The 22,269-nt window shown below is 45.4% G+C and overlaps 1 protein-coding gene across 3 annotated transcripts; it reads left to right on the forward strand.

Moving 5' to 3' along the window:
• Nucleotides 1-1,157: 1,157 nt before the first annotated feature.
• Nucleotides 1,158-20,548, forward strand: LOC140459764 (VIP36-like protein). Of its 3 annotated transcripts, XM_072554269.1 has the most exons (9): nucleotides 1,158-1,306; nucleotides 3,074-3,195; nucleotides 6,372-6,489; nucleotides 10,060-10,142; nucleotides 11,906-11,938; nucleotides 12,541-12,702; nucleotides 13,044-13,158; nucleotides 15,729-15,848; nucleotides 17,691-20,548. In XM_072554269.1, the coding sequence occupies exons 1-9, from the start codon at nucleotides 1,186-1,188 to the stop codon at nucleotides 17,831-17,833; spliced, it is 1,017 nt and encodes a 338-aa protein (XP_072410370.1). In that variant the 5' UTR covers nucleotides 1,158-1,185; the 3' UTR covers nucleotides 17,834-20,548. The 3 variants fall into 3 exon arrangements, with proteins under 3 accessions (XP_072410370.1, XP_072410371.1, XP_072410372.1); XM_072554270.1 differs by lacking the exon at nucleotides 11,906-11,938; XM_072554271.1 differs by lacking the exon at nucleotides 1,158-1,306 and having other exon boundaries at nucleotides 3,159-3,296.
• Nucleotides 20,549-22,269: the final 1,721 nt, after the last annotated feature.

Below are 22,269 nucleotides of genomic sequence, written 5' to 3' on the forward strand. Positions count from 1 at the left end.
GGAGGCGGCAGCCAGCGGAGAGACACAGCAGCTGATCCTAGCTCTAGCCGGGCAGATGGAAGAAATGGAGGAGGAGTTAATCAAGCAGGCGGAGGAGTGGATACCTGTTAAAAACAGGAAGAGGAAATCTTGCCAGGCTCCCAAAGCCTCCCAGCAAAAGGGGAAAAGACAGCTGCACGAGGGAGGGACGGTCAGCTCTTTGGAGGGGGAAGATGGACGCAAAGAAGGCCATCACCACCAGAAGAAGAGACAGAGCGCCGTCGGTAAAGAGGAGGGCATTTCCTCCCAACCAGGAAACATCGGACCCCCCGAAGTCCACCCTCCACCCAGTGAGAACCAGGAGGTACCCACTGCCCCACAACTACAGGCAACCGAGAGCTGTGATCCTCTGACAGTCCCATTGTCAGACACAGAACTGGACAGTGAGGACCCTTGCCTTGGCTCAATGACCCCAGAGCGGGTAAATGACCCCAGTGAGGAGCTGGATAGCTACCTCAGCCCAGCGAAGGTCCAGCAGTTCGTGCTTACCATGGGGATGTAGACAGCCACCCCAGAGACAGGACAGTCAAATGGACAATGGGAACCCCATAAACTGGGGGTTAAAGAAGTTTCATTTGCTTTCATATAACAGGGGACCCACTCAGTAGGTGGGTTCTGCTGAAGCCACAGCCAAATACCAAGAGACTGGATAGTTAATAAAGGTAACTGTTAATAGGATAACCGTGAATTCGATTAATTCAATTTGTTCTTTGTAATGTTAAGACATGCAATGTATATAACTATGAACGACATGAAAATTGTACAAGTACCAGAGATTTATTTACATGAATAAAGTATATTTTGAAATTTAAAAAAAGTGTGCTTCCAATTCAACCTGTTGGACCATAACTTGGTGTTGTGTGATTTTTAACCTTCATCAGGTGGTTGTGGAGAATAAGATTGGAAGACACAGAATTTATCACGTCTCTTTGGGAAGGGAGTCAGGGCAGGGATGAGGGACAGGTCTGGACAGGTATCCATTCCAGCAGCCAATTGGCGGCGGGGGTCGCCCCCAAAGAGAAACGTTCCAAAATGGAACGCGGCCCGGAGCCCGCGCCGTGATCGACAGCGGCAGCAGCCAATCCCGGAGCGGCGGTCGCGGTCAGAGGTGGGAGGAGGAGGGGAACTCGCTCAGCTGTTGCGACAATGGCGCTGCCCTGGCTACGACTGTGTTGTCTGCTCGCGGCTGTGCTCAGCCCGGGCCAGGCGGACTCCGGCACAGAGGAGTATCTGAAGCGAGAGCACAGCTTGGTGAAACCCTACCAGGGTAAGGGCTGCCTTTACCTTCCCTCCCTCTCTCCCTCCCTTCTGCTGCAAACATTCGAACGGATTGCAACGAATTACCTGCAGGCCACCTACCCCGCCCACTTCATCCAATCCCTTCCGAGCAAAGCCCCTCGAACCCTTGGGGGTAAAATGCAGGGATGGCAATCACCACATTCAGAGAGAATAGACTTTATTGGGATCCTGTGCACTTTTTGGTCGCCATGTTATGCAGTGAGGGATGGAGAGGCGCTGTGTAAATGTATGCAGGCACAACCGTAAATTAGAAAAGCTAACGACCTTATTGGTTATGGACAGGAGATGACTACAAAAGTAGGGGAGTGTAGTCCTGTCACATAGAAAATTAGAGAGACGAGATCTGCACGGTGTAAAGAGAGATATGAGGAACTTCAGGAACAAGACAGCAGGATCTTGGGGGTGTTTGTCCAAAGATCCCGAAAGAGGGCAGGCCAGGTTCAGAGAGGCAGGATAAACTCACAAGTTTTGAAGCAGACAAGATTGAAGGGGTCCGATTTGAGGTGTACAAGATTATGAGGAAGCATGGACAGGTTGGTTAGAAATCAGCTGTTCCCCTTAGTTGAAGGGCCAATGACAAGGGCCATCTCTTTCAGGAAGTTCCCTCTTTAGAGGGAATTTGGGGAAAAAGAAAACAGAGTGGTGGGAATCTGAAATGCACTCCCTAGGGAGGGTAGATTAGATTAATAGGGAAACAGGCCATTTGGCCCAACTAGTCCACACTGACCTACCAAAGAATAACCCACAGAGACCCATTCCCCTTCCCTATATTTACCCCTGACTAATGCACCGAACACTGTGGGCAATTTAGTGTGGAGAAAGCCGGAGCACCTGGAGGAAACCCACACAGACGTGGGGACAATGTGCAAACTCTAAACAGCGAGTTGCTCGAGGCAGGAATTGAACCTGGGTCCCTAGCGCTGTGAGTCAGCGGTGCGAACCACTGAGTCACTGTGCCACCCTGTCTCCTCACAACTTTTTAAAAAGTACTTGAATGAGGACTTTGAAATGTGATTGCATTCAAGGCTATGGGCTAGTGCTGGAAAGTGGAAGGAGTGCAGATTTACACTATTTTTTTTTGTCAGTGCAGACTTGATGGGCTGAAGGACCTCCTCTGTATAGTATGATTAAACTGAACTAGAAGCAGTTCAGGGAAGGGTTACCAGACGAATACTGGTAAAGGGCAGGGTGTCTTGGGAGCAAAGGTTGGGGTCAGACTCGGTTTGTCCCTGCTGGAATTTAGAAGATGAAGAGGTGATTTGATTGAAAGATGTAAGGTCCTGCTAGGGTGCATGTGGATTCTCCTCGTGGGAGAATGTCGGATCAGGGGTCACTGTTTATAAATCAGAGGTTATCCATTGAAAGGTGATTCTTTCCTCTGAGGCTGATGAGCCTTTGGAATGCTCCTCCTGAAAAGGCAGAATTTGCAGAGTCCTTTGATTGTAGTCCAGGTGGAAATAGATTCTTGATAACCAAGGGAGTGGTTGAAACGTTATCGGGCAGTTGGGAGTGCAGATTTGAAGATGTAATCAGGTCGGCCAAGTTCTTATTGAATGGAGAAGCAGGATCAAAGGGCTGAATAGCCTACATCTTCTTCCACTCACGTTTTTGAGAGTGACAAAGTTGCAGGATTTTGACCCAGTGCCGGGAAAGTCATGATCTAGTCGAAGAGCCCACTCTTGTTTTTTTGGCTCTCTTCCCAGCTAAGTGCTGCTTGTTTCTTTCTCTCTTGTAGGTGTGGGAGCCACAGGTTCTAACACTCACTGGGACCTCCAGGGAAACACAATGGTGACTTCCCATTTTATACGACTGACTCCCGATCTTCAGAGCAAACAAGGAGCCATCTGGAATCGTGTAGTAAGGGTTCATTCCACGTTTTGATGTATTTGTAGGTCTTGGAATAAGCTTGTTAGCACAGGGAAATAAATGCTTTCCACACAAGTGTCAGCATCAATGTGGTGAGTACAAAATGGACTGGGTACAGTGTAAAGCGGTCCCCACATTTTTCCCATCAACACTCCCAAGACACAAACAGCACGGCGAAAGATACAGAGTAAAGCTTGTGCCCATCAAATGGACTGAGGACAGGGACAATGCAGGGTTAGATACAGTCTACAGCTCCCTTTATTCTTAAACAGAAAGTAAAGCTCCTTCAATGTTGTACACATCCCTCCCAGGAGAGGGACAGCACCCTCTACTTTTTTGGCAGAAAGTAAAGCCTACTCAACACTGTCCCACTGAACACTCCCCAGACAAGTACAGCAAAGTTATAGGAAAGCCAAGGCTAGGTTTTGTTTGTAACTTGTGCATTAACTATCTATCTTGGTCAGTACAAAGCTACATGAAAAGGCATGGTTAAGCAATAAAAATAATCATTTGAAGAACCCAGGCATTACATCACTGGGCAGATACAGCAGTGATTTGCACACAGAAAAACTCCCTCTACACTCACCCCATCAAACAATTGCAGGTTAAGTAGAGGGTAGATACAGATTAAATCTCTCTCTACTCTTTTCGCTGAAAGTCAAGCTTTCTCTATATTATTCCCTTCAAACACTCCCAGGATAGGGAGAACATGGGATTGAATGCAGAGATTGGAGGCAACTTTTAGGATGCATAGGATAGTGAAGGAAACAGCAGGGGATGGGCACCATTGAAATGTGGAGCTTATTTGAGGACCAACTACTGCGGGTCTTTGATAAGTATGCACTGGTGAGGCAGGGAGGAAGTTGTCGAGCGTGGGAGCTGTGGTTTACAAAGGACGTTGTATCTCTTGTCAAGAGGAGAAGAAGGCTTATGTGAAGGTGAGATGTGATGGCCCAGTTAGGGCGCTTCAGAGTTACAAGTTCGCTAGGAAAGATCTAAAGAGAGAGCTAAGAGCCAGGAGGGGACATTTGAAGTCATTGACAGATAGGATCAAGGAAAATTCTAAGGCTTTCTATTACTATATCAGGAATAAAAGAATGACGAGAGTAAGATTAGGGCCAATCAAGGATAGTAGTGGGAAGGTATGCATGCAGCCTGAGGAGATAGGGAAGCGCAAGGGGAAGCGCTAAATGAAGACTTTTCATCAGCATTCACACAGGAAAAAGACAATGTGGTCGAGGAGAATATTGAGATACAGGCTCATAGACTAGATGGGATTGACATGCATAAGGAGGAGGTGTTAGCAATTCTGGAAAGTGTAAAAATAGTTAAGTCCCCTGGGCTGGATGGGACTTATGCTAGGATTCTCTGGGAAGCCAGGGAGGAGATTGCCAAGCCTTTGGCTTTGATCTTTATGTCGTTGTATACAGGAATAGTGCCTGAAGACTGGAGGATAGCAAATGTTGCTCCCTTGTTCAAGAAGGGCAGTAGAGACACCCCTGAAAATTATAGACCTGTGAGCCTTACTTGGGTTGTGGTTAAAGTGTTGCAAAGGGTTATAAGAGTTAGGATTTATAATCATCTAGAAAGGAATAATTTGATTTGGGATAGTCAACACGGTTTTGTGAAGAGTAGGTCGTGCCTCACAAACCTTATTGAGTTCTTTGAGAAGGCGATCAAACAGGTGGATGAGGGAAAAGCAGTTGAAGTGGTGTATATGGATTTCAGTAAGGCATTTGATAAGATTCCCCATCGTAGGCTATTGCACAAAATATGGGGATTAGGGGTGATTTAGCTGTTTGGATCAGAAGTTGGCTAGCTGAAGGAAGACAGAGGGTGGTGGTTGATGGGAAATATTCATCTTGGAATTCATTTACTAGTGGGGTACTGCAAGAATTTGTTTTGGGTCCACTGCTGTTTATGATTTATATAAATGACCTGGATGAACAAAGAACATTACAGTACAGCACAGTACAGGCCTTGAAGCCCTCGATATTGCGCCAACCTGTGGAACAAATCTGAAGCCTATCTATCCTACACTATTCCATTCTCATCCATATGTTTATCCAATGACCATTTAAATGCCCTCACCCTTAGTGAATCTACGGATGAGGGCATAAAAGGATGAGTTAGTAAATTTGCGGATGACAGTAAGATCAGTGGAGTTGTGGATAGTAACGAAGGATGTTGTAGGTTACAGAGAGACAAAGATAAGCTGCAGAACTGGGCAGAGAGGTGGCAAATGGAGTTTAATGCAGAGAAGTGTGAAGTGATTCACTTTGGAAGGAGCAACAGGAATGCAGAGTGCTGGGCTAATGATAAGATTCTTGGTAGTGAAGATGAGCAGAGAGATCTCGGTGTCCAGGTATATAAATCCTTGAAAAGTGGCACCCAGGTTGATAGTTGTTGAGAAGGCATATGGTGTGTTTGCTTTTATGGGTAGAGGAATTGAGTTTCGGGACCATGAGATCATGCTGCAGCTGTACAAAACTCTGGTGAGGCCACGTTTGGAGTGTTGTGTGTGCAGTTCTGGTCACCGCATTATCGGAAGGATGTGGAAGCTTTGGATTCAGGCTGAGGGACTTGAGGCCGTTATCATTAGAGAGAAGAAGGATGACAGGTGTCTTAATTGAAACATAGAAGATAATCAGAGGGTTAGATCGGGTGGACAGTGAGAGCCTTTTTCCTTGGATGGCGATGGCTAGCATGAGGGGACATAGCTTTAAATTGAGGGGTGATAGATACAGGACAGATATCGGGGGTAGTTTCTTTACTCAGAGTAGTAAGGGTGTGGACTGCACTGCCTGTGATAGTCGCCAGCTTTAAGGGCATTTAAATGGTCACTGGATAGGCATCTGGACCCCGAGAATGGAATCGTGTAGGTTAGATGGGCTTCAGGTTGGTTCCACAGGTCGGCGCAAGGGCCTGTATTGCATTTAGTGATCTCTGTTCTAGAGTAAAACTCTCACTACTCTTTAAGACAAAGCTCCATCGACAGTGTCCCCATCAGACACTCCCAGGACAGACCTAACACAGGGCTAGATACAGAAATCAAGGAAACAGTGTGGACTTTGCCTTTTAATGGCTTGGTGCTGTAAGTTACTTGTGCTGTGGTTTCATATTTAATGCCTTCAGCAATTGCCCATGCTCCCTCTGTCTCTCTTCAGGCCTGTTTAATGCAAGACTGGGAGGTGCAGGTTCACTTCAAAGTTCATGGCCAAGGGAAAAAAAATCTGAATGGTGACGGCTTTGCGATATGGTATACCAAAGATCGCATGCAACCAGGTACAGTGATCTGAAACCTCCAGGTACAGTGGGCTACTGACTATGCTTAGAATGTAGATTCCTGCTTGGGATTTATTGACTCGAACCTAATCATCGATAGGAAAGATACCATCAGAATGTCCCCTCTCTAATACCGTAATGCAAATGTAAAATATCATGGTTGCCTGAAATCTGAAATCACAACAAAAGTGCTGGAGGAACTCAGCAAGTCTGGCAACATCTTGGAGAAACACAACAAATGTTTCAGGTCTGTGATATTTCATCAGAACTGGAATAACGTGATGTGAAGTGTGTCATTTATATGTCGAGTCACAGAGCACAGCAACAGACCCTTCGGTCCAACCAGTCCATGCCGAACATAATCTCAACCAGTCCTTTGTCCCTCCAAACCTTTCCTATTCATGTACTTAACCAAATGTGTTTTAAACTTTGTAACTGTACTCACATCCTCCACTTCCTCAGGAAGTTCATTACACACACGAACCACTCTGTGTAAAAAAAAACAAATTGCTCCTCATATCTTAATTAAATCTATCTCCTCTCATCTTAAAAATATACCCCCGAAGGAATAGACACCTGCCATTCACCTTATCTGTCTCCTTTATTATTTTAGAAACCTCGAAAAGGTCCCCCACCCAATTTCCTCCACTCCACTGAAAAAGGTCCCTGCCCATCCAGCTTCTCCTTCTAACTCAAACAATTTAAATTCCATTTGTTGTTAAGTTTGGAAGTTGTATTTTTGAATCTGTGACGAATGGGTTTTTCTGTGTCCGAAGAGTTTCGTGAGTAACCTGTATGTCTTTTTCCTGCAGCAGTGGTGATTTCTCTTAAAAACAACTCGATGGAGAAGTGCCTCAGGAAACTAATGGGCTTTTGTGTACATGTGAAAAATTTAGCTCTGAGCAATTGCACTTCAGGATTTCTGTTCGAAATTTCTGGACTTTGTTTTTTTTTAAGCTGGAGGGGCGGGGTGAGATTGTTTTGCAAGTTTGGTGCAGTCCTGCAGAAATTGGTGAATGAAGATTGCTGTTTTCCTGAGAATGGGGGAAGATAGACAACAGATTACCTTAAAATAAGACGTGTTGTAATAGACCCGGAATGGATGTGTTTGAATATAATCTTGAAAATCTTATTTGAAGCTGAGTAAACTTGAGTTCAAATGTATGATGGTTTTATTTCCCTGGAATTTTTTCAGATTGAGAGTTGATGTCACAGTTAAGTTAAACCTGTCAAGATGTTAGATAGAGGAAGGGGTTCCGGTGTGAGTACTGTGCAAGGAGAGCTTTAGGGATGAAGTTTAAACATGTTTCAAAATGTTTATGTTTGTATTATAGGCAAATAGTCTGTTCTATTTTATCTTTGTTTCTTTTGCTTTATAAGCTTCTCATTCATTGTTCAAGTTAATTCTGTAACATTGCGTACTTATGTTTCAGTGAGTGACCAGAGAGTCATTGAATACGGAAACTTGAGTACAGGGCATCCCTTGATCTAACTTGTCCGTAAAAATAAGCCAGGTTTCAGCCTGGGATCTTAGTAATAACAAGCTGGGATCATATCAATAATAAATAAGATGATAAATACAAAACGCAAATTTAAGCCAGTGTATATATCGAGGACCTCCATCGCTCCAACTCTATCCTTCTCCCTGCCTATTGTTTGAGATAACACTTGGTGTCATATTTGACTTTGAGATAGATTTTCTATACAGGACAGGAACAGACCCTTCAGCCGACCATGTCTGCGCCAATCACAATGCCATTCTAAATTAACCCCAGCTGCTTGCACATGGTCTGTATCCCTCAACTTCCTGCCTGTTGATACAGCTTCGAAATGCCTCTTAAACGTTGCCATCATATCTGCTTCTCCCACCTCCCCTGCAGCGCTTTACAGGCACTTGCCACCCTCTGTAATAAAAACTTGCCTCACACATCTCCTTTAAGCTTCCCCCACCCCCCCCACCTCACCTTAAACCTGTGCCCCCTAGTATTTGACATTTCTGCCCTCTGGGGAAAAAAAGACTCTGACTATCCACCCTATCCATGTCTGTCATAATTTTACACACTTCTGACGGGTCGCCCCTTAGCCTTCAATACTCTAGCGAAAATAATCCAAGTTTGTTCAACCTGTCCTTATAGAATATACTCCAAACCAGGCAACATCCTGATTAACTCTTTTACATCCTTTCCAAAACCTCCACAGTGTGGTGACCAGAACTACACACAGTACTCCAAATGTGGCCTAGCTGAAGTCTTATACAGCTGTAACTGGACGTGCCAATGTTTAAACTTAATGCCCCAACTGATGAAGGCAAACAGGTCACGTGCCTTCTTTACCACCTTATCCACTTCTGTTGCCACTTTCAGGGAGCGATGGACTTGCACCCCAGCACCGCTCTGTATATCAATGCTACGAAGGGTCCTGTCATTTACTGTTTACATTCCCTTTACGTTTGCTCTCCCCAAATGCATCACTTCACACTTGTCCGAATTAAACTCCCTCTGCCATTTCTCCACCCAACTTTCCAACTGATCTATATCCTTTGACAAACTGCCTGACTCTCCATCATTTCACCAATCTTCATGTCATCTTTTCATATCCCTGTCTGACAAAGATCACCTACTTCGACTTTCTTGTCCCGATTTGACTCCCATCTCAGTTCATCAGCTGCTGACACCCTTGTCTTTCCTTCAGGACTCAGTTACACCAACACACTCCCACATTCTACCCTCCTTAACCTTCAGCTCACTGAGAACACTGCTGCCTGTGTCTTAACTCAGGGTGAGTCCCATTTTGTACTGTCACCCACCCCGTGGGTGACCACCTGATCAACTAAGTTCTTGAGTTTTAAAACCCTCATCCTTCTTTTCAAATCCAACTATGTCCGCATCCCCCCCCCCACCCAAAAATCTTTAGAATCTCTTCTTGCCCCACCCCACTCTGAGGTGTCTGTGCTCCTTTGATTTTGGTCTTGTTTCCTGGGTTTCAATAGGTCCATCGTTATTGACTGGCCCTTCAATTGCCTGGCCCCCAAGCTCTGTAATCATCAACACACATCTCTGCCCATCTCTCTCTCTCTCTCTCTCTCTCTCTCTCTCCCCCCTCCCCCGCCTCCCTCTGTCCCTCTGTCTGTTTGTCTCTTTGTGTGTGTCTCTCTCTCTCTCCATCTCTCTCTCTCTCTCTCTCTCTGTGTCTGTCTGTCTCTCTGTGTGCATCTCTCTCTGTCTGTCTCCCCTCTCTGAGGACACTGCTTAAAACCAACCTTTTTGACCAACTATCTTGTTGCATGGCACAGTCATGTCTTGTTTTCGAATCTGTTTGTGAAGGTCCTGTGTATATTTTATGCGATGAAAGGTGCTATATAAATACAAGTTGTTCTTGAACGTCTGTTTGGCCAGGTTCCTAAATGACCACTGCCATTGGAGAGTTGCTTTACAAAGGTTGCCCACCTATCTGTTTGAGATGGGGGAGAAGTTGTGGCGGTGAATGGGCAGGGAGGGGGGGGGGAGGAACCCGATGCCCAGATAGAGGGATCTAGTTTTACAGTTTTTAAAAATGCTTTCTCCCCTTCAGGTACAGTGTTCGGAAGTAAGGATCTGTTCTCCGGACTGGGAATATTCATGGATACCTACCCCAACGAAGAGAAACAGCAGGAGGTGAGCTCAGGGATTGCAGTCTACATTGTAATAATTAGCTGCTCTTAAGTATAAAAAATGAGTATTATGATCGAATTCTAAACATCTTTATCAATGCTCTTTGTTGAAACAAGGATGTTGTGAAATAATGACATTATCAATTTAAAATCTGTTTTGATTAATCTATCAGCAAAACTCAAAGATATTAGCGGCAGCATTGTTTCTTTTGATTACCAAATTTTGTTAGACCATAAGATATAGGAGCAGAATCGGGCCATTTAGTGCACTGAATCTGCTCCGTCATTCGATCATGGCTGCTATGTTTCTCTACCCCATTCTCCTGCCTTCTCCCTGTAACCCTTGATCCCTTACCAATCAAGAACTTCTGTCTCTGTCTCAAATACACTCAGTGACTCGGCCTCCACAGCTCTCTGTGCAAGTGAGTTCCACAGATTCCCTACTCTCTGGCCGAAGAAATTCCTTCTCACTCTCCGATCGAAAGGGTCATCCCTTCACCCTGAGGCTGTGCCCTCAGGTCCTCGTCTCTCCAACTATCTTCTCCACGCCCCCTCTATCCAGGCCTCTCCGTATCCTGTAAGTTTCAATCAGGTTCTCTTTCATCCTTCTAAACTGCCCTGGCTGGTAGACCCAGAGCCCTCATTACTCATATGACAAGCCCTGCATCTCTCTGATCTTTCTTGCAAATGTCCTCTGGGCCCCCTCCAATGCCAGCACGTCCTTCCTTGGATACGAGGCCCAAAGCTGCTGACAATATTCCAAATGCTGTCTGACCAGAGCCTTATCCAGCCTTACCAATACATCCCAGCTCTTGTATTCCAGCCCTCTTGAACTGAACGCTAACACTACATTCGCCTTCCTAGCTGCCAAGTGAACCTGTATCTTAAAATAAAAACTTACATGCCCGCCCGCTCACTTTGGAGTCACTCACTTGTGCTCCACCGACCAGTTACCAGCACTGTTTCCTTCACATCCACATGTGGTCGCAGTCAGGAAAATATATCATTCCGCACTGAGTACAGAAGGTTTGCTTGGCACGGCTAACAGGTTTCCGACAGTCTGAAACGCACACTGAAAAATGTGAGTTTGGCAGCCATTCATAGGATCCTCAGCAGGTCCCAGCGAGGTCGCCAAAGTCTGATCAAAATACTCGTCGAATCGTCACAAAAGCACCACTTTGTGAATTTAGCATCTAAGTGGCTGGCACCTCTGGCACTGCAGCACTCCCTCAGTTCGACCTGTTCTCTTGCTGATGATCCTGTTGTTGCAGTTCTCTTCCGTTGCACCTTCCCACCCCCAGTTGACAAATCACTCAGTGGGGTCTAAAGATTGACCAAAACTGGGCATGGTGCTCAAGGTGGGGCTTTACCAGAATTATGGGATGTGATCAATTCTGATCTATTTCTAGTTTTCCCCTCATGGTCAAACAGACTGCGACAAAATCAGAAATGGACCCCATCATGATAACATTAAAACCACATCCCTCTCCCCAAGTCATTTCCTGATTTCATAATCGGTCACTGTAGATGTAATCCATTGGAATCGCCTCACCTGGAAAGACTGCACCGAGGCTATCATAAAGGCCACTGCAGTCTCCGAGTGGTGAGAGAAATCCACGTGTTTTGTTGCGTGCTGGTCGGTATCAGCAGCCGATTGCTGTTTGCAGGAATTGCATGCCACTCTGTTGACTCCAAGCAATGATAAGTTATTGAAATTCCTGTTTTATCTCATTGCTACTATTTGGGATTGTTACCGGGGATGTGCAGGCTAAGAAGAGGAGATATTCGTCTTCCAACCAGGTAGTCTTGTGTTCCAATCTCCGTGCTCTCTGGCATGTCTCACTTCCTTGCTTTTCTGTCTTGAGTTTATCATACTGCATTTTTAAAAAAAAAAATACGATCCTAATGCAAGGAAAACTATTAGTTTGCGGTGTTTGAACTTTGTGTCCTGTGGTGTGCTGTCTTCTTCCCACCCACCATCACCCAATTGCGTGGAGAGATCAGAGCGACTCTCGCAGGCATTGGTTGGGACTAAGATTTCTTTCAGAGGGAGACTGGGGAGATTGTTGGATGCTGCGAGGGAGTGGGAGGAGTTTGAAAGCTTGATGGTCAAAGCTACATTGGATTCCTTCTGCATTCTCTCACATTCAGTTCTGAATCAGTGTGTTTGCACCACAGAGTTCGATGCAGTCTCCTGGAGTGCTGAGTTCAAACGATTACTTATGAATAAGTAACAGTAGGAACCGCCTTGAGATTAAGAGAACCTGTACTAAGGAATTGAATTTGTCTCCTTTCTGTCGGTTTGGAAATCAATTGGCTCCTAGGCCTGTTTTTGAAGGATGTTGAGCTCATTGCTCTGTGTTTGTGGATTGACCTGCTTTTTCCACCCTCTTGCCGCACAGCGAATTTTCCCGTACATCTCAGCAATGGTGAACAATGGGAGCCTGTCGTACGATCACTCACGAGACGGACGGCCCATCACCATCGGAGGGTGCACCGCCCTGGTGCGCAATCTCAATCACGACACCTTTGTGGTGATTCGGTACCTGAAACGGAGGCTCACGGTGAGTGCTACCAGAGAAGGAACAAGTCTTTCAGCTCCCAACAAAATGTGAGGTTTCCCAACTTGACCAATCCCCTTTTATTGGGCTACAGATTTTGGATTGAGACATGAACCTTGGGACCCTTACTGGCCCCCTGCGCTAACTGTCTCAGTTTGCTGTAGTGTCTTGTTCAATTCCTGCTGATCGAATTGTTAACCTGTCTTGAACAGACCTCTGTATCCTGCTGACCCTGGCATACAGGCTGCCCTGTTAGTACAAGAGAATTAAAGATCAGCTTTCTGGTCACATGTCAAGAGCAGACAGGCAACATTTTGAAGTGAGTTGACGAATTTATTTTGCAGGTCATGATCAACATTGAAGGCAAGAACGAGTGGAAAGATTGCATTGACATTCCTGGTGTCAAACTGCCTTTGGGTTACTACTTTGGGATCTCATCAGCGACTGGCGATTTGACGGGTATGTCGTGTTTAAACCCTTTCTTGGATCTTGCTTTGCACCGGGTAGCCAGAGAAGTGCTTGAGAAGAGGGGGAGGCCTCGCATTTAGGAACTTCCACGATTACAGGGTTTGCGGCCAACGACGTCAGAAGGTGGGATGTTAGGCAACCAATGTGGACAGAGCAAGCTGCTACAATCCACAGTGTGATGATGACTGGGTTCTGTTCTGTAATGTTTGATGGATAGGTCATAGACCCAGAGCACTGGGCAGATCTTACCTGGTCACCTTAGAAATACTGCCATGGTATCCTGCTCATAGACTGAGGGAATAAATGAGGCTTCGCCTCAAAGTTAAATCCAAGACTGCCCCCAGTAGTGTTGCACTCCCTCAGTACTGCACTGGTGTTGTCAATCTGGAATTTGAACCCACACCCTCCCAACTCAGGCCACGGCTGACTCATTTTGAGGAGAGATGGATGGTTGGACTAGTGTCTGGATTCAAGGGACTCCAGGGCCGCCTTAAATCCTGCAGTTTCCACATCAGGTCAGAGGGTGGGAATCCTGCAGAACTCACCACCTGACTCTCCAAAGCCTGTCGCACCATTGACAAGACACAAGTCAGGAGTGTGTGATGTAATACTCCCCACTTGCCCTGGATGGGGGCAGCCCCAACAACACTTCAGAAGCTTAACACCGTCCAGGTCAAAGCAGCCCCTGCTTGACTGGCACCATATCCACAAATATCCAGTGCCTCCACCTCCGACGCTCAGTAGCAGCTGTGTGTATTAACTGCACGGTGCATTGCAAGCAACTCACCAAGGCTCCTTTGATAGCACCTTCCAAACCTCCTAGCACCTATAAGGATAAGACAGACACAAGGGAACGCCATCCTTCCAAGTCACACACAATTCTTACTTGGAAATATATCACCAATCCTTTAGTGTCACTGGGTCAAAACCCTTTCGAACAGCAATGTGCGTTTACCGCCACCATAGTGACTGCAGTGCACCACCACCTTGGCAAGGGGCAATTAGAATTAGACAGTCAATGTTGGTCTAACCAGCAATGCCCACTTCACAAGAATTAGATCAAAAACAGCCGGTTTTCTTGCCTTCTAGTTGGTTATATGAACATTTAGAGCCACACAACATCGAAAGGAACCCTTCGGTCCAACCGCTCCATGTCAACCATGTTCCCAAACAAAACTAGTCCCACTTACCTGTGTTTGGCCCTTATCCCTCCAAACCTTTCCTATTCATGAACTTATCCAAATGACTTTTAAATGTTGTAACTGTACCCATATCCACCATTTCCTCTGACAGTTTGTCCACACATGAACCACTCTGTTTAAAAATACAATGCCCCTCGTGTGCTTTTTAAACCTTTCTCCTGTCACCTTAAAAATATGCCCCCTAGTTTTGAACTCCCCACACTCTGGTAAAGATCCTTGCCATTCACGTTATCTACGGCCCGCATGCTTTTATAAACCACTATCATGTCACGCTCAACCTCTTACGCAGCAGTGAACAAGTCGCAGCCGATCCAGCCAGCTTTTTTATAACTCCAATCCTGGGAAAACCCTGGTAAATCCATTCTGAACCTATTCGAATTTAATAATAATAATCCAACAGCAGGGCCACCAGAACTGCACACAGTACTCCAGAAGAGGCCTCACCAATTTCCTTTACAACCTCAACATGACATCCCCCCCTCCTGTGCTCAAAGGTTTGAGCAATGAAGGCAAGCGTGCTAAATGCCTTACTAACTACCCTATCCATGTGTGATGCAAACTTTAAAGAATTTTGCATCTGCATCCCTCAGTCTCTCTGTTCCACAACACTACCAAGAGCCCAACCATTAATTGTGTAAGTCCTGCCCTTATTTGTTTTACCAAAATGTATACCATACCTCGCATTTGTCCAAATTAAACTCCATCTGCCTCTCCTCAGCCCATTGACCCAGTTGATCAAGATCTCTTGTAATCTTAGATGATCTTCTTCACTGTCCCCGACAACCAATTTTGGTGTCGTCTGCAAACTTAGCAACCATACTTGCTATATTCTCGTCCAAATCATTTGTATAAATGAGAAACAGAAGTGGACCCAGCACTGATTTCTGTGGAACACTGCTGGTCAGAGGCCTCCAATCCAAACAACTAAACTTCACACTCTGTTTCCTACCATCAAGCCAATTTTGTATCCAATTGGTAAGCTCTCCCACGTGATCTAACTTTACTCAGTAGTCTACTGTGCAGAACCTCGTCAAAAACTCAGCTAAAGACACCGTGGTTCCTCCCATTGTTGTCCTCCTGGCCTGTGGGTGCACTGCCAGTGACCAGACTTCTCTTCTCAGAGGGAAGAGGTGGTGACGATTGCAGAGGGAGGTTTAAATTCAGAAGCAGTCTTTGCTTGTCTTACCAAAGAAGGGCTGGCACACCCAGGACAAGGACCGTGAGGAGTGGGTTCTGCCACAGATCGGGAGCTCGGGGCCGAAACTGAACTGGCCAAGAGGGAGGAAGTGTAATTTTAGAGTGAGTGACACATGACCAGGTCCTCTGACCCCTTTTTTAACAACATGTTTTCCCTTGTAGATAATCATGACATTATATCAGTAAAGGTCTACCAACTGACAGTGCAACGAACAGCTGAGGAGACTGAATTGGATGACATCGTGCTGGTTCCAAGTGTGGATAACCTCAAGTTTGAAGATGGTAAAACAAATTGTTCTGACTTTCCACTTGCAAAGAACAGACACCAGTCTGTAAATGTTCAACATTCTCGGACAGGGACAGAAAGCCTTAGAATCTTGCAGCACAGAACGGGGCCATTTGACGCTTTGTGCCTGTGCTGGCTGTTTGGAAGAGCTGTCCAATTACTTTTTCGTGAGAATGCCTGCTCCTTATTTTATCAGAAGGAGTGGAAAGGCGAGAATTAATTCGAAGAAATGTGTTAAGGACAAGCCAGGGAACTATAGACCGGTGAGCCTGACACTGGTGGTGGGCGTGTTGTTGGAGGGAATCCTGAGGGACAGGATGTACGTGTATTTGGAAAGGCATGGACTGATTTGGGATAGTCAGCATGGCTTTGTGCGTGGGAAATCATGTCTCACAGACTTGATTGAGTTGTTTTGAAGAAGTAACAAAGAGGATTGATGAGGGCAGAAAAATAGAAGTGATCTATATGGACTTCAGTAAGGTGTTCAACAAGGTTCCCCATGGGAGACTGATTGATTAGCAAGCTTAGATCTCATGGAATACAGGGAGAACTAGCCATTTGGATACAGAACTGCCTCGAAACTAGAAGGTAGTGGTGGAGGGTTGTTTTTCAGACTGGACGCCTGTGACCAGTGGAGTGCCACAAGGATCAGTCTTGGGTCCACGAGTTTTTGTCATTTACATAAATGATTTGGATGCGAGCATAAGAGGTACAATTAGTAAGTTTGCAGAGGACACCAAAATTGGAGGTGTAGTGGACAGCCAAGAAGGTTACCTCAGATTACAACGGGATCTTGATCAGATAAGCCAATGGGCTGAGATGTGGCAAATGGAGTTTAATTTAGATAAATGCGAGGTGCTGCATTTTAGGAAAGCAAATCTTAGCAGGGCTTATTCACTTAAGGGTAAGGTCCTAGGGAGTGTTGCTGAACAAAGAGACCTTGGAGCGCAGGTTCATAGCTCCTTGAAAGTGGAGTCGCAGGTAGATAGGATCGTGAAGAAGGCGTTTGGTATGCTTCCTTTATTGGTCAGACCATTGAATACAGGAGTTGGGAGGTCATGTTGCAGCTGTACAGGACATTGGTTAGGCCACTGTTGGAATATTGTGTGCAGCTTTGGTCTCCTTCCTATTGGAAGGATGTTGTAAAACTTGAAAGGGTTCAGAAAAGATTTCCAAGGATGTTGCCAGGATTGGAGGATTTGAGCTATCAGGAGAGGCTGAATAGGCTGGAGCTGTTTTCCCTGGAGCGTCAGAGGCTGAGGGGTGACCTTATAGAGGTTTATAAAATCATGAGGGGCATGGATAGGATAAATAAAGTCTTTTCCCTGGCGTGGGAGAGTCCAGAACTGGAGGGCATAAGTTTAGGGTGAGAGGGGAAAGATATAAAAGAGACCTAAGGGGCAACTTTTTCACACAGAGGGTGGTACGTGTATGGAATGAGCTGTCAGAGAAAGTGGTGGAGGCTGGTACAACTGCAACATTTAAAAGGCATTTGGATGGGTCTATGAATAGGAAGGGTTTGGAGGGATATGGGCCAGGTGCTGGCAGGTGGGACTAGATTGGGTTGGGGTATCTGGTCAGCATGGACAGGTTGGACCGAAGGGTCTGTTTCCGTGCTGTACATCTCTATGACTAAATCAACAACTGCCAGCCCTCCCTGTGGAAATCTCAACTGTGACTTCTTTCAAAGTTGCTTTGAGTTCTGAAGAAATAACACTGGACTCAAAACATTTACTGTGTTTCTCTCTCTGCCAGACCTGCTGAGTTTCCCCAGTATTCTGCTTGTTGTTTCGAGGTCACTTTATTTCTAGCTTGGCTTTTCCTTCTCCCTTACGCAGATGACCTGGATTACGAGCCGATGAGTGGTTTGACCCTATTCTTCATTGTTTTCTTCTCCCTCGTTGGCCTGATGGTGCTGGCCGTGATCGGCATCATAGTGTTCCAGAAGTGGCAAGAACAGAGCCGCAAGCGTTTTTACTGAGGCCCAGCCGAGAGGACAACGTTTCAGACTCGGAACCTTGGGGAGAGGAGGGAGATTGGGCACAGCACGGGTTTATTTTCCTCATCTCTGGTGTCTTCGGATCATCGCCAACTGCAGTTCTTTGATCTTGCTCCCAACTCTACGGAGTACAGTTGGAAAACTGTATTGTGAACTCGTTCACTGCTAACTGAGATTATGGGACTGACTAACTATCAGTGATAGGCAAAAAAAAACACCTTTATCAGAAGAGGTTTCAGCAAGAAGAAAATCCAAGAGGCAAAATTGTTAGTATTTCTGTTTTTGTCCCTCTTTGCAGATGTGTTTGATACAGATGAAAGACAATTTAAATGTGTGTGTGTGTATGTGTATGTCTATAGATATATACGGGTTGCTGTGACTAGTTTCCACAATCTTTCTTCCCTAACTTGAAAATAATCTTGCAGAGTTCCTCCAGACCAGACCATGGCTTTTGCAGAGTTCAAGAACAGGTTTGCAAGTGGGTCACAACTCACTTCGAAAACAAAAGTCAAATTGAGGAAGAATATCATCTCTCGAACTGTTCCCCTTTTTGCTTACATAAATCACTCAGGATTTGGTGCGTAGTCTGTTGTTGATTGGATAGAGCATGAGTTTTTTTTAAATTTCAATTTGCGTTTTCCACTGGTGAAAATGCATGGCCTTTTTATTTTGGGAAAGGACAGGAAGGGGGAATTTTGGGACAGGTGGTGATTTGTTTGGGAGAGCTCCAATGCCTGCCTTCACTTCCTTTTTTTGAATGATTTCCCCCCCCCCCCCCCCCCCCTGTTTGCATCAAAAGGCACAACAGTCACAGAAAAGTTGTTTTTTTTTTCCCTTTTCCGGTTAAACTTCCTCTCAATGTGTGGAGTGGCTGTGTTGACTTGATGGGATTGCGTATCAGGCTCGCTCCAGTCAGGATGAGCTCACCCTTGGGAGGTTGCTGGGGCAATCTTGAGCCAAGCCCTTGCCTGCACAGGGCGGTGGGGTGGTTGTAAATTCCTGGGCTATCACAACGAGAGCTGCTGGGACCAGTCAGGTTTTGACCATCCGTGTTTGTGTGTTGGGTATCTGTGTTTGTCAGTTCGGTTAGCTGTGGTTGCATGCCCTCCTGTTAAATGATTCCTGATTTCAATGTGAAACCGTGAGAATGATGGGCTGAGAGAGAATGCATTTACATTAGATTTTTAAAACTTTAGTCGCTTGTCATTTGAAGAGGAGGGACGTTTTGTCTCTCTCATCAAGTCTTCATTTACCTGCAATTTGATGAGGTTTCCTTGCGCACTCCTGGACTTAACCATGCTGTAGACAAATTGAGGGAGCCACACTTTTGAAATTGGATTCTGTGACCCTTCCGGAGGTGCCCATGCACATGAACCTGCCTAAACTAAGGGGCTCCATTTGCTGTTCAGCAGCACTGCTGAGAGGTGCAGCTGTGAAAGGGAGTGTGTTCATGCTTGAGTGAAAGTAGAGGATGACAGGGCTGAACCTGATGGCAACACTATTCATTTATGCTCACTCAGTGGAGTGTTCCATCACTCTGGCGCAGGCAGGAGAATCCACACAATACTGAAGAGGAGCTTTGCCTCTGCAATAGTGAAGTAATCCCTCCTTCTCATAACTGTAAACGGTCAGTCAGTGATGTTGCAGTTTACACATTAACCTTGTGTTCTATACCACCTCCAAGTTGCACAACAAGCACTGAAATACCTTGGCATGGGGAGATGGTAGCCCATTTGTTCACAGCCAGCTCCTGTCAATAGCAAAATGATAATGATCGGATAGCATATTTCTTTCTCGGGTGTTGGTTGAATCATAATCTTGCTCTGTGATCTGGATCGCTCGGGCACAGGCAGAACTGTTTGAGAATGGCAATTGTATCTGAAAGGAATTGGACTGGAAGCTCTGACCCTTCCAACATCAAAGTGTCCAACCCTAAGCTGCTGCTATGTGATCAGTGAAGGAAATATGTCAGTTTTTGTTGTCGAGTGAACTCTGTGACCTCATTTGGGGTTGAAGGGCAGAACATGAAGGGATAAATCTGTTCGCTTCAAAATAAAAGCAAGTGAGTCAGGGGATTTGTGAGTTGCTTACAGTCAGATCCATGCCAACATAGCTGGAGTTCCTACTTGCTTCACGATGCGGAGATGCAGGGTGGGGTGGGTTCATGTTAATCCCATCCACAATGGCTGTCCCTTGCTGAGTATGACATTTCAGTTTAACAACTGCAAACAGCCTGCAGACCATGGAAACTGAGCCAACTGGTTATTGTGTGGACGCAGTGGCTTTCGCAAGGTGTTGGGCAAAACACAAGCTTCTCTCTCATGTATTGACAAAGTCACTTGAGTTGATTCATATCTAGTTCATCACTGGAATCAATGAAGATGCAAATGTCAGCATTAAAGTGTTTATAACTATTGTACCATTTTTGTTTAGTCTACGGGATTACAAGTGTTTGGATCAAACAAAGTGGCAAATATCAGCTCTGCAGCGGTCTAAACAGTCTGCGCAGCTGACTTCAGTAGTATATGATCTTGCTTGGGACATAGCAATGCGACTGACTTTATTTTAAGTCTTTTGGCATGATCCAAAAGCCAGACATACAGGAGTATTAATAATTGCTTTTGTTGGTGAACCTATTGTCAGACCACTGTTCTTACATGCTGCTGTTTCAATATCAAATAAATCCCATCAGAAATTTACAAGAAAGCAGTGTCTTTATATTTTTTTTCTATCTGTTTTTCAAGCATGTTCTCTTGGTCACTGTATGTTACTCAAACTTTAATCCCCCAGGATCTTTTAATCGGTGAAGAACCCAGAACTCACATTCAGCACTCCCTGGACAGACACAGCACTGATAACAGATGCAGAGGAAAGCTTCCTCTATATTGTCCCAATCAAAAATTCCAAGCAAAGGGCCAACACGCATTTGAATAGAGAATAAATTTTGACTGAAAATAAAGCCTTCTCTACACTTAAACACAAAGTAAAACTCTCAGATGCTGTCTCCATCATATGCTTTGGTCACAGGTTCAGAGTCCCTTCTACTCATTTAAACTGAAGTAAAGCTTTCTCCCCGCTGTCCATATCAACCATTTGCAGTACAGGGACTGCACACTGTTAGACACAAGGTAAAGGTTTCTGCTCTTTTAAACTGCAAATAAAACTCTCTCCACTCTTTTATACAGATTGTATGAAGACACTTCACATTTAACACTCCCAGGACAGGGAAAGCATGCAGTTAGATCCCAAGTCAAGCTACCTCTACACTTTTAATCTGAAAGTAAGGTTCTTTCTGCTCTTTTAAAATGAAACGACAGTTCCCCCATCAAACACTCCCAGGGCAGGGACAGCACGGGGTTAGTTACAGAGTAAAGCTTCCTCTACACTGTTTTCCCCCCCCCCCATCAAACACTCACAGGACAGGGACAGCACGGGGTTAGATACAGAGTAAAGCTGTCTCTACACTGTCCCTCATCAAACACTCCTAGGACAGGGACAGCACGGGGTTAGATACAGAGTGCAGCTCCCTGAAAACCATCCCCATCAAACACTCCCAGGCCAGGGACAGCACGGGGTTAGTAACACAGTAAAGCTCCCTCTGCTCTTTTAAACTGAGAGTGGTATTTTCTTTTCAAAACAGAAAGGAAATCTTCCTCGATTCTGTCTCTACCAAACAGTCTGAGGAGATGAACAGCCCAGGGTTAGATCCAGAGTTAAAATACTAGCCGGTCTGTCTGATTTCATTCTTTTCTTTAGACCTTGTGGTAATTTGGTACAACTGATTGGCTGGTGAACCATATGCATTTTTACAGTCTTGGTTACGTGGTTGACAAAGACCAGCTTTTAAATCCAAACTTCTTTTTTACTGAGTTCAAACATCATCCTTAGCCATAGTGCCATTTGAACCCGTATCCCCAGTGCCTTAGTGTGGAGTTCCATGTTACTCGTCCAGTGACACTAACACCACACCATACCACCCTCTCTCGGGTAATAACTCCTGGGAGTGTCAAAACCACAAAAATACATCTTGAGATTTGCACAAATGCCTTAAGATTTTGAACTGGGATTACAACTTTGACATCCAACCTCCCCCTCCCCCACCACAGCTCACCCCTCTCGTCACATCTCGAGAAGACAATTAAAGGACCCCTTACCTCTTCTTTGAACTTCAGACGTCTCTCAGAAGCCATTCCTCAATCCCCGAACTCCTCAATCAAACTGCCGCCGTGTGGTACCCATTATAGATTCCAAGTATGAACCGTCCAAACTGCTGAATTAGGATGCAGCCTGTAACTTGCTCGAGGGTGTCCATTACTCTACAACAACATGCTTCTCAACCCTTTAATCAGCTTCCAGTCTCTCCCTGTAATCTCTCCGTCCCCCCCGCCCCCCCAGTGAGAAACAAATTGTCCGTTAAA

Source organism: Chiloscyllium punctatum, chromosome 35 (genome assembly GCF_047496795.1).
Source record: "Chiloscyllium punctatum isolate Juve2018m chromosome 35, sChiPun1.3, whole genome shotgun sequence".
Classification (NCBI taxonomy): domain Eukaryota; kingdom Metazoa; phylum Chordata; class Chondrichthyes; order Orectolobiformes; family Hemiscylliidae; genus Chiloscyllium; species Chiloscyllium punctatum.